Below are 14,192 nucleotides of genomic sequence, written 5' to 3' on the forward strand. Positions count from 1 at the left end.
GAACACTTCGTTTGCAGTGCTGTTGCCGCGTCCGCCTCAATTGCTGGAACCAAAAAGAAACAAAAAAATGTGAAAGTACCCAAATATAAGGAGGAAAAAAGATTGAAAGCGGATATAGCAAAAGGGAAACAGAGAATAGTCAGTTTCATAATCGAATACGCACACTTTCCTATTTTCATTTTCTCTTTTGTTTTTCCCCCAACTGTTCACTAATTCTTTTTTGTGTGTGTGATGGTGACGTATAAAACACAGGTATACCTGCTTAGCCTCCTCGTAAGTGGGGAGGGGGAAAGTCGAAACGAGTAATGGAGAAATGAAAAAAAGCAAGAAATCAACATATAATGTCACCGCTAAGGTAATAGAAAAAGAGAAGGCGGAAAGGGTACGCCGCTCAGCGGATGCAGCTAGAAAAATAAAAATATGGAACCCACTATATTTCAGACCCGCATTGCTTTATTCGCAAATCAAATGCCATCGTTGGAACATGAAACAGAACTGTTTGACACGTGTTCAATCGCTTGCTTTGCAAACAAGAAGAAAAAACTAAGTGCAAGCGTCACTTGTAAACGGTAAGTGGTGATCCGCCATATTACGAATGGAAAAGGCCATGACCTCTCCAACAACACGTGTTAACTTCTGTGTAGAAAAGTTTGTCTTATACAACGCATTCCTACACTTAAGTCCGAATATCGAACGGTCATCAAGCCCCAAGATTTATCTGATCACCTGTTACGAAGAACCCACCGTACTCATCACCTGAAAACATGTACACGCCGCCCCTCATGGTGTCCCACATGAGTGCCACACTATTCACGACCCCGCAGCGAAATCGTGTTGAACCAGAGGCGGCAGTCGGTAGGGGAACGCTACTATCATCACCGTCTAACACAGACGACCTCGTTTCAGTTCCACGCTTTGTTATTATTCGCCGTAGTGACTGGAGAGAGACAAACTCGAATGGGGTATCACCAGAGAATAAAGTAGCACTTTCCTTCACATCTTTAGATCCGCAGCGAGCATTTGACGTTGAGTTTTCAACACCGTCATCTTTTAGTGCTGACAGCAACTGACCCAAAAAGGAGGGACATGGATTGAGGCATGAGGCACCGCTCAACGAATTAGGCGCCTCTCCCGGAGTACGCGCGGAGAAACTTAGTCGGCTACTATTTTTCACTCCTTTGGCACTCAAATTCCCACCACTGGCTGTAAGTTGGCAATCGCGAAAGGGGAAGGGAAACGGAACAACGCTTAGCATATCCACTGTACTCTGTAAAACTGTACTCACACCGTACCTTTCCACAAGATCCGACATCAGAGATTGGTGCTGGATGATTCTGGAATGCTCACTTTGTTGGGAAGAAAAATCACTAAAAGTGGTGCCGCTCCCCATGTCACTTTCCTTACTTGAGTCGTCACTTTCCGTCATATCTATCTTCGGAAATGGGCTCTGCATCCTGTCAGAGTCGGCAAGGGCTGCATACGAACATCTCGCTCGCTTAGTGGGTGTACGCCTTCCAGCAGCCGGGGTCACATCATCCGGATGATCATCTTCTCTTAGGTTTACGTCCTTCACTCGAGCTCCTGTGAGGGCGTTGAACACGTGCACTTTGCTATGAAGACCTCCAACAGCCACGAGCACAACTGATTCACTTCGGTCAGCATCACATCTTCCCACTACACCTTCGTCTTGTTCGACCCCGTGGTACGGTGAAGGGTATGAGGAGATGCCGTGACCGTCAAGTGCACAAAATACGTTTGTAGGGTTAGCAGCCTCAACAGAAAAGAGCATCCCTGAGCTCCTCCTCCGTTGTTGCGGCCACTTTGGCACGACAGCAACAGAGCATGGCAACAGATAAATAGGGGCCCTCTTCGCCTTCGGGTGAGTGGTGGCCACTCCATTCTGTGTTAAAGGAAAGTGAGGTTGCGTGGGGCAAACGGGAATTACTCGTACGACACTTCCGCTCGCCACGTCAAATACAAGGCAAACGTACGCCCCAGGGTTATACTCAAGTGGTTGCTCGTGCGAAGGCAAAGATCGATTCGGCCCAACAGAGGCCATGATGCAGAGGTACCGGCCATTCTCGGCGGTAGGCTCAATGACAGGGCTCCCACCATCCGCAGAACATCTGCAAAACCCACATTGAAATTGCCCCCTCCCCGCCGTTTCACCGAGGGACTCTGTCGATTTTCCCATACCCGTGCTGTGTCCACTGGTGGCTGTAGCGCCGTCGTTTCTCGAGTTATTCCGCCGCAATGAGTCATCACTATAATACCTGCACGACGGAGATCGAAACAGTGCGCTTTTGGATGAATGGCAACACCGACACTGTGTTGGTTTCACGTTGCTTACTTCACATTCACCCCACACTGGACAACCAGATGCAGTCATCGAAAGGAGATGATAGGGCTCGGGTGGAGCTGCATACCGAGAGTCTTTCGGAGATGGCCGTACGCGAGCAGCGTGACACAGGGCGTGTGGTACCTCAACGAACACCAAACGTGAGCCCGTCCGGTAGAAGATTACATCCTCATCAGTTGACTGATAATCCTGTTTTGCTATCTTGTCGCATTTCCTCAATGAAGCACGACCAACACCCTCGCGATGGCGGTGTTTCAACTGAAGTGAAGCAATGGGATTAGCATACTGATTAGCGTGCGGGCGGCTACGCGAATAGGAGGGACGTTGACGCTGATTACTTCTCACTCCATTTCCTTCCACTTCCGAATCGCATGAACGACGCAGGATAAAATCATCACTCGGTGCGGAGTGTGTGCTATCATGTTGCAGGACGTCGCGGAGGATGCGCCTGCCTATGCGACTACTGACTCTCGTCTCCACCCCTGCAGGAACTCCCTCGTCACTTACCGCCCTGGACATGCGCGTGAGCAGAGGTTCATGTTCATCACTCTCGCGCGCTACGCAGCGCCGATCAAATTGAATAGTTTGCGATCCTGCATAAAAAAATTCTGGCACTTCTGAGTCGCTGGAATGTGTTGTGATTTCAGACAAGGGACTCCCAGGGGTGTCCCCATATCTGTCATTAGATGAACGCTTCACACTCAGCGAAGCAGGGAGCCCACGCTGTCCCACTTCAATGACGCCCTCTGCAGGATTTGTTATGTTGTTCTCGTTCCATGCATCATACATCGATAATTGTCCGTAGTGACTGATCGTATAAAACGCCTGTTTTAGCGGCGAAAATAGAATGTCTTGGACGGGGAACGTTGCAATGCTCTGTATAACTGACCCGTTTACAGGGTTCCAGCGGATGATGGTGTTATCACAACCACAGGAGAGGCACTGCAAAAACGATAGATGGAAGTGAGCAGCGCGTCGCCATGTAGAGGTATTCGAATCAGATGGTGACGTTTGTACCATCCTCTCTCCTTGCCAGAAACGGGGGTCCACCCACCGCGCGACAGTCACTGGTGTCCTGTGCACCTTAAACGTGCCATAAAGTCTGTCGGCACTGTCTTGACTGTCAGCGCTTGTTGCGCTAAGTGACGCCGTTACATCATTCGAACGACAGTCATCGTTACAATGTAGAGAATAAATTAAAACTTTCCCCACGTCCTCGTCCTCCTCTTGATTCACCTGCTCTTGCTCCGACCCCGATGACGAAACGTGTTGCACTGAGCATAGCAGAAAACGTCCACACGGAGAGAATGATAAAAGCAAAGCCAATTGCTCATACCAGCGCAGCTCGCTTGAATTAGAAACTAAAAGCACATCAATAATTACCCTTTCAGAGAATTTCCCATGCTGACATTCATCATCTGGAACTCCACCCTCGTTCACATAATTGCGCATGCTGAACACTATAAGTCGTCCTTTTGTTGTTAACAGTGCTAACAACGACCCACAAGGTGTGACTGCTATGACTTGCACTTCGTTCGTCACTTGTTCATCGGAACGTTCCAACCCGTTTTCAACCAAACCAGCACTATCTCCTTCAGAGGCTGAAGGTCGCGCTAACCCGGAGCTCAACAATCCTGCCCCCGAGCTCATTAGTAAGTGTCTCATCATTTGAACTTGATTATGCATAAAAGCCTCCAAAATCTCACCGGAGTCTTCCCACGACGGTGCTACACTCGGACCACCGTTGGGGTTATCGGCAAGTTGAATTATCTCAATTGACGGAGCATCATCAGACACCACAGCCTCCTCAATGGAAGTTTGCTGCCCGATTGCCATCCTCGACGGCTGACTGTGAATCTCTACTCCATTTACGTCATGTAGGCCCAGTCCATTGACGGTTGTTACCCCGCTCAGCAGTAGTGCCCGTGCTGCTGCATTTTCCATAGCCTTCAACTGTACATCGAATGGAAGGTCGTTTTCCTGCAGACTAAGTAGCATTCTGGTTTTGCTGAAGGCCTGCTTAAGAAGATGATGAACGGAGGGGCGCGGTCGATTGACTCGCTGCACCATCTGAGAGGACTTACCGGATATTAGCATCTCCAATATTGACTCCCTGATGCCGCTTTCCACAGTGCCACCAGGGTGGACGTAGCTTCCGCCGCAAAAACCGTTGCCCCCCAACCAGCCATTGTCCTCGTCAAGAAACAGTTTATTACATAGAAGAAGCTGTCGTTGGACTTCAGGGGACGCTCGTGACACGGCAAGAGATTCATAGGCAGCTCCCTTCAACTTCTCTATGAGAAGCTGTGCGATATTGCCTTCCATTCGTACTTGTCCCCACTGAGAGTACCTTGTTGCCTGAACATCACAAGCCGCAGTCCGTTCCTGGTTCCCGCACACACCAGAGACTTGGCCGTCTGGGGATGTGCACGTGGTAGCAGCGCTCCCGGAACCGGCAGCAGCAGTGCTCCTCGCGGTGCAACCACTAAAGTCGCATACTTCCCTTTCCAGTTGCATGGCGCAGTGGTGGTACCAAATTCCCACAGCCGCTCTCATGGCGGGACCTTGAGAAACATGCTGACACTCGCGATCCTTTCCCTGCGAAACCCCACCTGCTTCACTGGTGCCCTGGCGGGGGGTGCCTGCGCGCAACACCGAAGATACCTCCGCCATAGAGCCGACAAGCCACGCAAAGAACTGAATGCGCATGGCCGTTTGTGCACAAAACAGCTTTTCTTCCTGTGATGGGTGCACACTGACTTCATAACTGCTATTGGTTGCCTCCTCGAACACAGGTAAAGCTGCTTGCCGCACGACATCCATGATCCGATCCCACCGTTGTTGGGGCGAGGCCCATTCCGAATGAGCTGCTTCTTCTTCAACCAGTACAGCATCTCCGCACGGTAAACCGGTTGCGTCCTCACTCACCGGGCCAACGCCCTCGGGTGAGAGGCAATACGCGGAGTTGCGGGAAAGCTGCTCCAAGATCCACATAGAAACCGCTTCCATATTCCTCCTAAAGACGGATTCCTCCCGACAAAACAGGGCACAAATACCGTCAGCTATGTCAGCAACATCAGATTTCCCCGCCACCAGCGCAGCTGCCACTGAAGGGCAGGATTTCCCATTCGATGCCGGCTTCAATGAGGAGCCACCGTTCCCGTTACCGCAGCGAACCCCCGAACAGTCATCCACACCACCAGTGGTCGATGATTTCAGTTGGTGCGTCTCCAGCAGCAACAGCTGCAGTTTTTCTTGAAGGTCCGAAAGTTTACTAACAACATTCTGTCTGTCGCAACACCACCGTTGTGGGGCGAGTTCAGCTAATGCGACTGCTTCAGTCAAGCACAATTGCGTCCACAGCAACTCAACATAAGCAAAAAAAATTTCAATGATCGAAGTTTCTGTGGACTGTGCCGCGGCAACGGTAGAGCTTACATCAGATGCCTCACCATCAGGGATCCCTATAACCACTGTAAGCAAACTATGCAACAGGGGTGAAAGCGAAGCCACACCCTCTTCCTCGCTGGGGGAGTGTGCGCCACGATATAATCGACTCATCGGTGACGTGGCCAACTTGCACAACCTGAGGAAGACAGACTCGCCCCCGTAACCAGCACCATTTTCACTAACCGAAGATAACAGAGCACAAAAAAGTGACGAATTTGAATCCTCCACTGGTAACCCATGTAGCAGCTTCTCAAAACTCACGTCATTAATCCTGTCATCACATGTGTGATCACTTTGCGTTGACCCAGCTGTGACCGTGCAGGGAGCACCTTGGTTGGGACGAGCAAAGTCGTTTCCGTCGTTAAAATCCTCCGTTGAGAATCGTACGCTATTTTCAGTGGCATCTCCGCCTCCCTTCATGGTGGCGGGTACTTCTCCCACACGAAGTTGAGTTTCCATCTCCAGTGCCTTTGCGGTTTCAGTGAGGCCGAGCCCCAGGAGCAGATTCTTTAACAAGCTGCTGTTCTCGACCAACTCGGTCGTTCCTACATTAAATGACCGAGAGGAGTTGCGTTTGGTGCTCATTCTCCCAAGGGAACTTAGTATATTTTCCCCTCCCTGCATAGTGGCGATGGACAAAATAAACACCAACGGGCGCTATATATATATATATATATATACGAAAATAACACCAACTACCGCTTCACACCTGTGTGTCTACTGTCCCTTCCCACCTCCTTCTCTTTTCTCCCAACTGGCAACGAGAGGAAAAAAAAGGGGAAAGCTTCGGTCAAGTTAGGTGAAAACAATTTACCAAGTAAAAGCGTGATATTGACTCACACCAAAAGATTTGAACAGACGCAGCGGGTAAAGGGAGCTAGCTTCACAATATCCATAGCTTCCTCCGACTTTTTCGGGCTTTTCCTTATTCTTTTTTTGTCCTCGTTCCCACTCATTCGGATATCTCCAGGGTCATTTCGCCCCCTACTCCATCTCTCCCCTTCGTTTCTGTCTCTTCTTTGCAATTTTTCATCCAAACGCGTGACGAATGGCGAAACGATCGGAATAATATCCTGAGCCACTGCCAACTCACCTTTAAAACAAAACAAAAAGAGAAAACACAAACCAAAGGAAACAGAGGTTAACCAATCCTGAAGGATATGCTGCAACATACGTGCCCGGAACGCAGAAGCGCAGTGAAGAGTAAAGCGTATACGGTGCTAACAGTGACGAGGATGATGATATCATTCGCCTTGAGGATACAACCATGGGGGAGATGACCTGCCGCCGAAGGCACCTTGAAGTGTAAGGTGTTTGTGGCGCAGGAGCGCCAGTATTGTCATGAATTGCGCGCTCTCATCCGGTGAGTTCCAGGATGGAATGACGGTTGGAATAACGGGGAACATTGACAATAAAGATGTGCTGTTTTCCTTCTCAGCGCTTATGCCACCTCGCTTCTGCTGCACGCTGCAGCTCCTCAGGGCCGCATTTGCGCGACCGCCCCCCGACGCAGCAGTTTCCAACGTAGCCACGCGTTGGCGCCGCACGGATCCTAAGGAGGAGGGGGGTTCATTTCCTAGCGGAGAATAACCGTGACTTCCAGCGCCGCCATCCGCCACGTAGTCGATCACCCCCCGCTGAGCTTGAGGTAGTTGAATCTGCTCCATTCCAACATCGTCAAGATAGGCGTCTAACAGTTCAAACGCTTCCCCAGGTGTTTGGGTGACTGAAACAAGGAAGTCAACGGCGTTTTGTACTGTGGCTGCGCGTATCGGGTCAAGAGGCGAAAGCATTAATTCAACTTCACACAAAACGCTTAAGTACAAGGCCTTCACATCTCCTGTACAACTGACCACGGGGTAAGCGACACGGTTCAGTGGCCGCTGGTTCAGTGTCGATTTGTTCTCCACCCCAGTGAGTGAGGTTTGCACCTTTTTCGATGCGGCAACCTGTGTATGGCCTTGCACAGTAATCTTCTTTCGTGTTGTTTGTCGAAGAGGTTTTACAGAAGGAGTTGGTTTTCGTGGCAAGTTTGTCTGGAACTCATTGGGCGATACTCCAGCGAAGCTGCCGTTCACACTGCAACTGCCACGGTCTGGTGCCGGGACGGGGTTCGAAGTTTTCACCGAGCCGGCGCCGCGCAAAAGCATCGCCATGAGGCGTGTGATAACAAAGTGGCATTGCGGGAGGGGCTCAGTAGGTGCATCATCAAACAGAGACTCCGCCATGACCACTGCAGGATCATCCCGTCGGTAGTAATGTCCATGCCCAAAATGCGCCGCTGGATAGGAAGGTGCTGCTGGCGTTTGAATAAACGCGAGGCGACCGTCAGTTGCAGCAGTCCCGGAGGACCCCCCTTCAACAGCGCGGGCAGAACTTTTATCTAGACTGCACGCAAGCCTCGAGTACGCAGTTCCAGGTACCAACAAACCCCCGATTTCCTCTTTCAGGGTAGGAGGTCCACTATCATTCTGCAAGGTTCCGTTTCCATCATCCACCAACACACATGTCAGCGACCCCCGCCGCGTTATCGTCACCGGAGTCCCTTTACCACTCGCCCGCTTCTTGCGGTATTGTGGCGTCGTTGGAGGAAGAGTAGATGGGGCGCAGCTGTCAGGATTTACAACTTCGGTGAAATGTGCGGAGGACGATGCGCCAGCGAGAGCCGAGAAGCGGCCCAGTAGTTCTTCTTCCAGAAGCAACCGATATATGTCACAAACCCACTTACGAAAGAACAACACTTGCCGCTGATCCACAGAGGAGGCAGCAGGGATCAGTAGCTCCAAAATGATGGTAACCACACGGAAGCAAAGGAGGGAAATTTCCTCCTGAATCTGTTCACGCATGGCTTGTGCGGCAAAGACACCACTATGAACCTCTTTGCTCACTGCTTGCAGCTCGACCCAGACACAATAAATAATCGTTGACCCGTCGCCGTCCCCGTATTGCTGCAGCGTTGTCCTTCCAGAATCGTCGATCACTGAAGTTTTCTCTTCTTCCTTCCCTTCGTCATTGATCCCTGACGTGAAATCTGCTGATACTGCAGGGCCAATACACCCCCCTTTTTGGAGGGAACGAAGCAGGGAGAACAATGCAATATCACCGGGGTACAACCCATTACTGGATCCTGACGAGAAGGCAATACCCGTTCCTCCCGTCTGCTCGTTTTCATTTGCGTTGTCTCCCAATGTAGCAATTCCGGCGTAGTTACTGCCACCCCCCACCGCAGAAAACGCGTTGGGGCGGACAGTGTTGCCCGCTTTCCGGCTCAAGCAGTCGTGGGGCAAACCAGAGGGCACCACATTTGCTCCGCCTTCGTCCGACGCAACATTATCAGCGCGCCACGAAAAGTCGCGGAAATAGCCACGGAGGGACGGAAATAGCACCGAGAGAAAATTCACTGCCTTCTGTGATGGAAACAAACCAGAAGGCATTGGGGAATCCCCCTTATTTGATCCCTCTCGAAAACAATTACCAGATGTTGAACGGTCACCCGCTTGGTCTTCATGCTGTCCATCCCCAAACCTCGTCAATGTGCTCTGCAGCGAACGGGCAACACAGGTTTCCCCACTAGCAAGCATATCAGCAAACACACTGAGGTACAGTGCAATCTTGTTCATGCTACGGATGGGGGTGGCGCCTGCCGAGAACGAAGAGGGGGCCGATGATTCTGCATTGAAGGAGCCATTGTCAACGCGGGTCATGCTTTCGTTATCCTCCACACTGTAACCACCACGCCTCAAGTTGAGGGAGTCCACGAGCGACACATGGCTACCAAGCCGCGAAATATTCCCGTTGCTATTCGCAATATTACCTTTGCTTCCTGCGTGACTGGACTTTCCAGAAACTGAGTAAACCGGTTCGTCGTGTGTGACACTAGACATTTGACGCTTGGCACCGGTAGTTTTGCCACTACATTTGGTTGGTTTCGAACCTAGTATCTGTACTATGATGGCTGCATCGTCCCTGGATAGTCGGCCCGTTAGTAACTCAAGAAACTCCTCCACATATTGTTGCCTTCGAACCGCTTCATTGCCACTCGACTGCAGCGGGTCCTCTGGGAAAAGCTGTTTCCCCCTCAGCGAGTACGGAGCGCAGTTTCTCACAACCTCACTGCAGTCATCGAGGCGTCCGACCGTCTCCTCTTGACCACCAGTGTTTGTAATAACACTCAGATCTACTGGAGGCGCTAATTTTACATCGCAGGAACTACAACTATCGGCACAGGTCTCTGTGGGGCTACACGTGTCCTGACAGTTTTTTCTTTTCGAGGGGGTGGTGAACGGGGGACGAGGAACCTCAATCGTAACGGACGGAGCGAAAGACTCCGACGCATCAGTAGTCTTCTTTGCCTCACCTTCTTTGCCGACTGAGTAACGGCCCCACAGCTGATCCAGCGTATGACACCTTTCAGAAAGTTCTGTCAATAGGTGAAAATCCTCCCGAAGAAGACTTTCCACCTCGTTGAAACGCCGAAGTTCCCCCAGGAGACGTCTCACAAGAGAATCAAACGCATGGACAAAAGCCCGACATTCTTCCTCTCTTAAATGTGGGTCAAAGCGGATTAGAGTTAGGGCGAGTTCCAGAATATACGTCTTGCTTACACTACATTCGTTTCGTTCAAGCGACTGCATCAACAGGGTGAAATCACCCCTTATCAAAGACGTTATGCAGGGAATGGATATGTTCGCATGCGATGCTGCGGTAGTTGTTTGCATTCCCTTCAATGGAGAAGATGCTGCCGAAAGAGAGTAACACTCCACAACTTTTTGTCAACGATGAGGTAAATTGGTGGTGTCAATACTAGGAGGCAGCGAGTAAGCGCACTAACCCTGTGATGATCCCACGACTGCCCTACTATATCAGCAACTTAATACCTGTCTTCACAAGAAACACCCCAGCGCAGAAAAACCAAAGTTGCGTTTAATTTCTTCCACGGACGCTGGAGAAGAAAGAAACAGACACTGATAAATGCTCCCTCCAATTACCCAATACGACTTCAACTCTCTGCATATACACTTTAAAGCCTAGGGTAAACATAAGGTGGAAAAAGAGAGGACAGGGAGGAGTTTGATGGATGAAAGTTACCTGCAGGTGAAGCGCGTACTGACACGCACAAACACATCACATGACTCAAGAGAACCTTTACACCATCTGTCCATTATACGTAGTGATCCCTAACCACACCGGTTACTGTTGTGGCTATGGGTTAATTAAAGTGTCTCTTTACTTCATCCTCCTCTTTACACTTAATCGAAACATGAACTCACATCGCAAAAACTCCCTGTTCACTCATCATTCGTCCTTCGGTACTTCATTCAGTAACTTCCGCGGCAGGTTTAAGAACGTCTCTTTGCATCTTTGTCATGTCAATAATGTACTGTAGTGAAAAGTAGTTTTCCCTCGCTAAATCTCCCAGTGCTCTATGCCTCTGCAGGCTGCGCTGAAGCACCTTTAGTGGAGGTATGATTAGACTACGGTCGCAAGAAAAGCTTCCCGCACACTCGCTTGAATGCAGCAGGATGGACTGTGCCCACAACAGAGCGCGTTCAAGTCCACGACTTTCCTCCACCTCACTGCTCACCCACTTCAGTAACAACGAAAATAAAACAGAGGGAACAGAAGAAACGGCCACAGGGATAGCACTTTGTGGCATCCTTCGCATGCACTCGATTCCAAGCATTCTATCTCCAAGATTCAGCGCGCCTATGAGCGCCATCACAGACTCACCGCGAGCCAACTGATCGCGCACCTGCTGCGTTGTAATGTTTGCAGTCAACTGAAGGGGCTGAAACCTCGGTCTCGCAACGTGGGTAGAAAACACCAACAACCCAACACTTGTTGCTGCCACAAATTCCGTACCAGTTGAAGCGAAAGCGACGGACATCGTACGGGCCGATAGAGCTGTTTGACGCTTGCCTGTAGCGAAGTGCCGATGCTTGCTCCCCGGCATCTCCAATAGTTTGCCACGTCGGAGGTGAATGTCGGTGTCATCCACATCAATATCGTCGATGTGTCCCGCTTCCGTCATTTGACGCCACTGATATTGTTCCTCCGCTCCTTGCACGTCGAGGTTAGTCGTAATCGGCCACTTCTTCAGCATATAACCCTGCTTCGCGTGGTATAGAACGATCCACTTAGAGTCTCCACCGGCAACAATTTTTTCACCCTCCGGCGAAAAGGCGATAGTCGTAAACCGTGCGTTATAATTGGCACTGCGCGGCCCAACTGACTTACACCATCCCCCAGCTGCGTCAAAACTAGTTTGAAACGTTTTAATCACTATTGGCTCCGTGGGCACCAATGTCTCGTAGACAGTAACTTCCTGCTTCATTGTCAGCACCGCTAGATAACGGCCACTGTTGCTGAACGATAAGCTGAGGACCTCAGAGCCAACGTTGGTCACCTCCACAGTGCCCTTCAACCTGTCCCCTCCGTCCCCATGCGCGAAGAGGTCCCAAACAGCAAGATTGTGGTCAAGTGAGCCGGAGACAAGGGCCGTACCGGATGGGTGGAATGCAACGCAGGCAATGGGCGCCTCGTGTCCCTGAAGCTGATCGATGAGTTTTCCCGTTTGCACAGCGAATAGGTAAATGCGATCTGTCTGTCCGCTCCCCACAGCTAGCACCTCTCCTGACGGATCAACCGCAACACAGGAGAGTTGCGCTTGTTCAGGTGCCGAATAGACACGAAAGTGGCGATACCGTACAAGATCGTAACCTCTAGCCGTGCCATCTCGGCTACAAGTGAAGAATGCATTTGTTGCAGCACTTGTCGCGATACCTGTGACAGGGGCCGTGTGCTCAGTGAAGGTCACGTAACACTGGCCCGTGGACGCTCTCCAAACCTTTACCTTTCCATCGTCACCACCCGAAATTATACTGCTAGCGTCAGCAGTGATTGCAGTACGGTTAATATCATAGTAGTGCGACTGCTCCTTCAGGACATATGCCTCAGACTTCCAATCCCAGACGAGAATTTGTTTGAGGTGTGCACTTCCAAAAGCGATAAAATCGCCACTCGCATTGAATGCTGCAGCCGTAAGAGACTGCGCTGATATGGACAGTAAATGAACAAGGGGAAACTCTGCTTCACCGCTACCCCCCAGGGAGTGGATGGCGAAGATACCAGAATTGTATCCAATGGCTAGAAGCCCACGGGGTCGGTGGAAAGCGGTGACGGATACATTCCCCTTGTGCGTCAGCATATGTTTTTTGTCTACCTCGAATGCGTATCGAAGAATATCTGGAAGAAACGTATCATCAGCGACAGAGACACGCACACCCTCAATCTTCAGTTGCTCCAGCCGCTGCTTTTCAAGGAAGGATTTCGGAATGGCCGCACCCTCATCATCTTCCGCATGGGTATATTCATCTTCCTCACTTTGTGCTCCAACGCGGGCGTTTAGCTTTGCAGAGGCGATAGCTCTCATAACTTCTTGCCTCGTCGTTCGTGTTTGTTTCCACGTCATGACCACATTGTCGACCGACACACTCACTACACGATTGCAGGCACTATCAACAAACCATGCACCACAGACTGCAGCACGATGACCCACCAAAGCATTGTGTTGAAGAGCCATTCCTTTTTGTTGGACGCGGCACTGTCGAGGACAAATTTTCATTCGTGCGTCCTGTCCGCTGAGTAGGATATGCTCACTATCAGGAGTCCACTCAATGCACATGATCGGAAGTGTGAGCGCGTTGTGAAGGTTCTCCACACGGTGGCAGCCGTGGTAAGAAACAATGCGCTGAGCAGGGGCTGTGTACACCTGGAGGGTGGTGTCAAGAGCAAGAGCTACATATCTCCCGCATGGGCTGAACTTGACACAGGAAACCTCACAATCCGGCGGAAACGAAATGGTATCCAACACAACCGCCGCAGATAAAGAATAGAAAAAACCAACACCACGTCGGCCTATGGCCACTATAAGATCACCGTCAGACGATATGTCAAAGCATTGAATGTTGCTGTTGCTGCAAGGAAGTGAGTGATGTCCCTCTTGTTGCAGCTTGATGCTGGAGATATAGTTGTTGACCGGCGAGTACAACTGGCGGCCATCAGGGGAAAAAGCAACGTTGCCACCTGTGTATAGCATGCCGTGAACGGAGGCCAGCTGAAAGTTTGTCTCCATTCTTTTTTTTTTTACCTTGCTTGTCGCGAGGTTGATGTTGCTGCAGCCGCTCGCTTCCACTACCCGTATTCACGTACGGTTGCCTTCACTTTCACCTGGACTTTATTGCTACCCGCAGGTTTCCAACGAACCAGAAAAATAAAACGACGAAAGAGGGGAAACCAGAGCGCATACATGAGGGATCAGCAAACAACAATTGCAACAAGCATCTGAAGAGCAAAAGTTACCTACGCTCCATTTTGAAGTGGG

General features: G+C 50.5%; 3 protein-coding genes across 3 annotated transcripts, besides 1 other annotated feature; all 3 read right to left on the reverse strand.

Moving 5' to 3' along the window:
• Positions 1–700: 700 nt before the first annotated feature.
• Tb10.389.0190 (hypothetical protein, conserved) lies at positions 701–6,433 on the reverse strand (the record flags this gene model as incomplete). Its single annotated transcript, XM_822717.1, has 1 exon — positions 701–6,433. One exon carries the CDS (start codon positions 6,431–6,433, stop codon positions 701–703), a length of 5,733 nt encoding a protein of 1,910 aa, XP_827810.1.
• A 34-nt stretch (positions 6,434–6,467) lies between these two features.
• Positions 6,468–6,489: a microsatellite.
• Positions 6,490–7,053: 564 nt separating this feature from the next.
• Positions 7,054–10,527, reverse strand: Tb10.389.0170 (hypothetical protein, conserved; the record flags this gene model as incomplete). The annotated part of the gene is made up of 1 exon (XM_822718.1): positions 7,054–10,527. The coding sequence occupies one exon, from the start codon at positions 10,525–10,527 to the stop codon at positions 7,054–7,056; it is 3,474 nt and encodes a 1,157-aa protein (XP_827811.1).
• A 596-nt stretch (positions 10,528–11,123) lies between these two features.
• Tb10.389.0160 (periodic tryptophan protein 2, putative) lies at positions 11,124–13,943 on the reverse strand (the record flags this gene model as incomplete). Its single annotated transcript, XM_822719.1, has 1 exon — positions 11,124–13,943. The coding sequence occupies one exon, from the start codon at positions 13,941–13,943 to the stop codon at positions 11,124–11,126; it is 2,820 nt and encodes a 939-aa protein (XP_827812.1).
• Between the last annotated feature and the right edge of the window lie 249 nt (positions 13,944–14,192).

Source organism: Trypanosoma brucei, chromosome 10 (genome assembly GCF_000002445.2).
Source record: "Trypanosoma brucei brucei TREU927 chromosome 10, whole genome shotgun sequence".
Classification (NCBI taxonomy): Eukaryota; Euglenozoa; class Kinetoplastea; order Trypanosomatida; family Trypanosomatidae; genus Trypanosoma; species Trypanosoma brucei.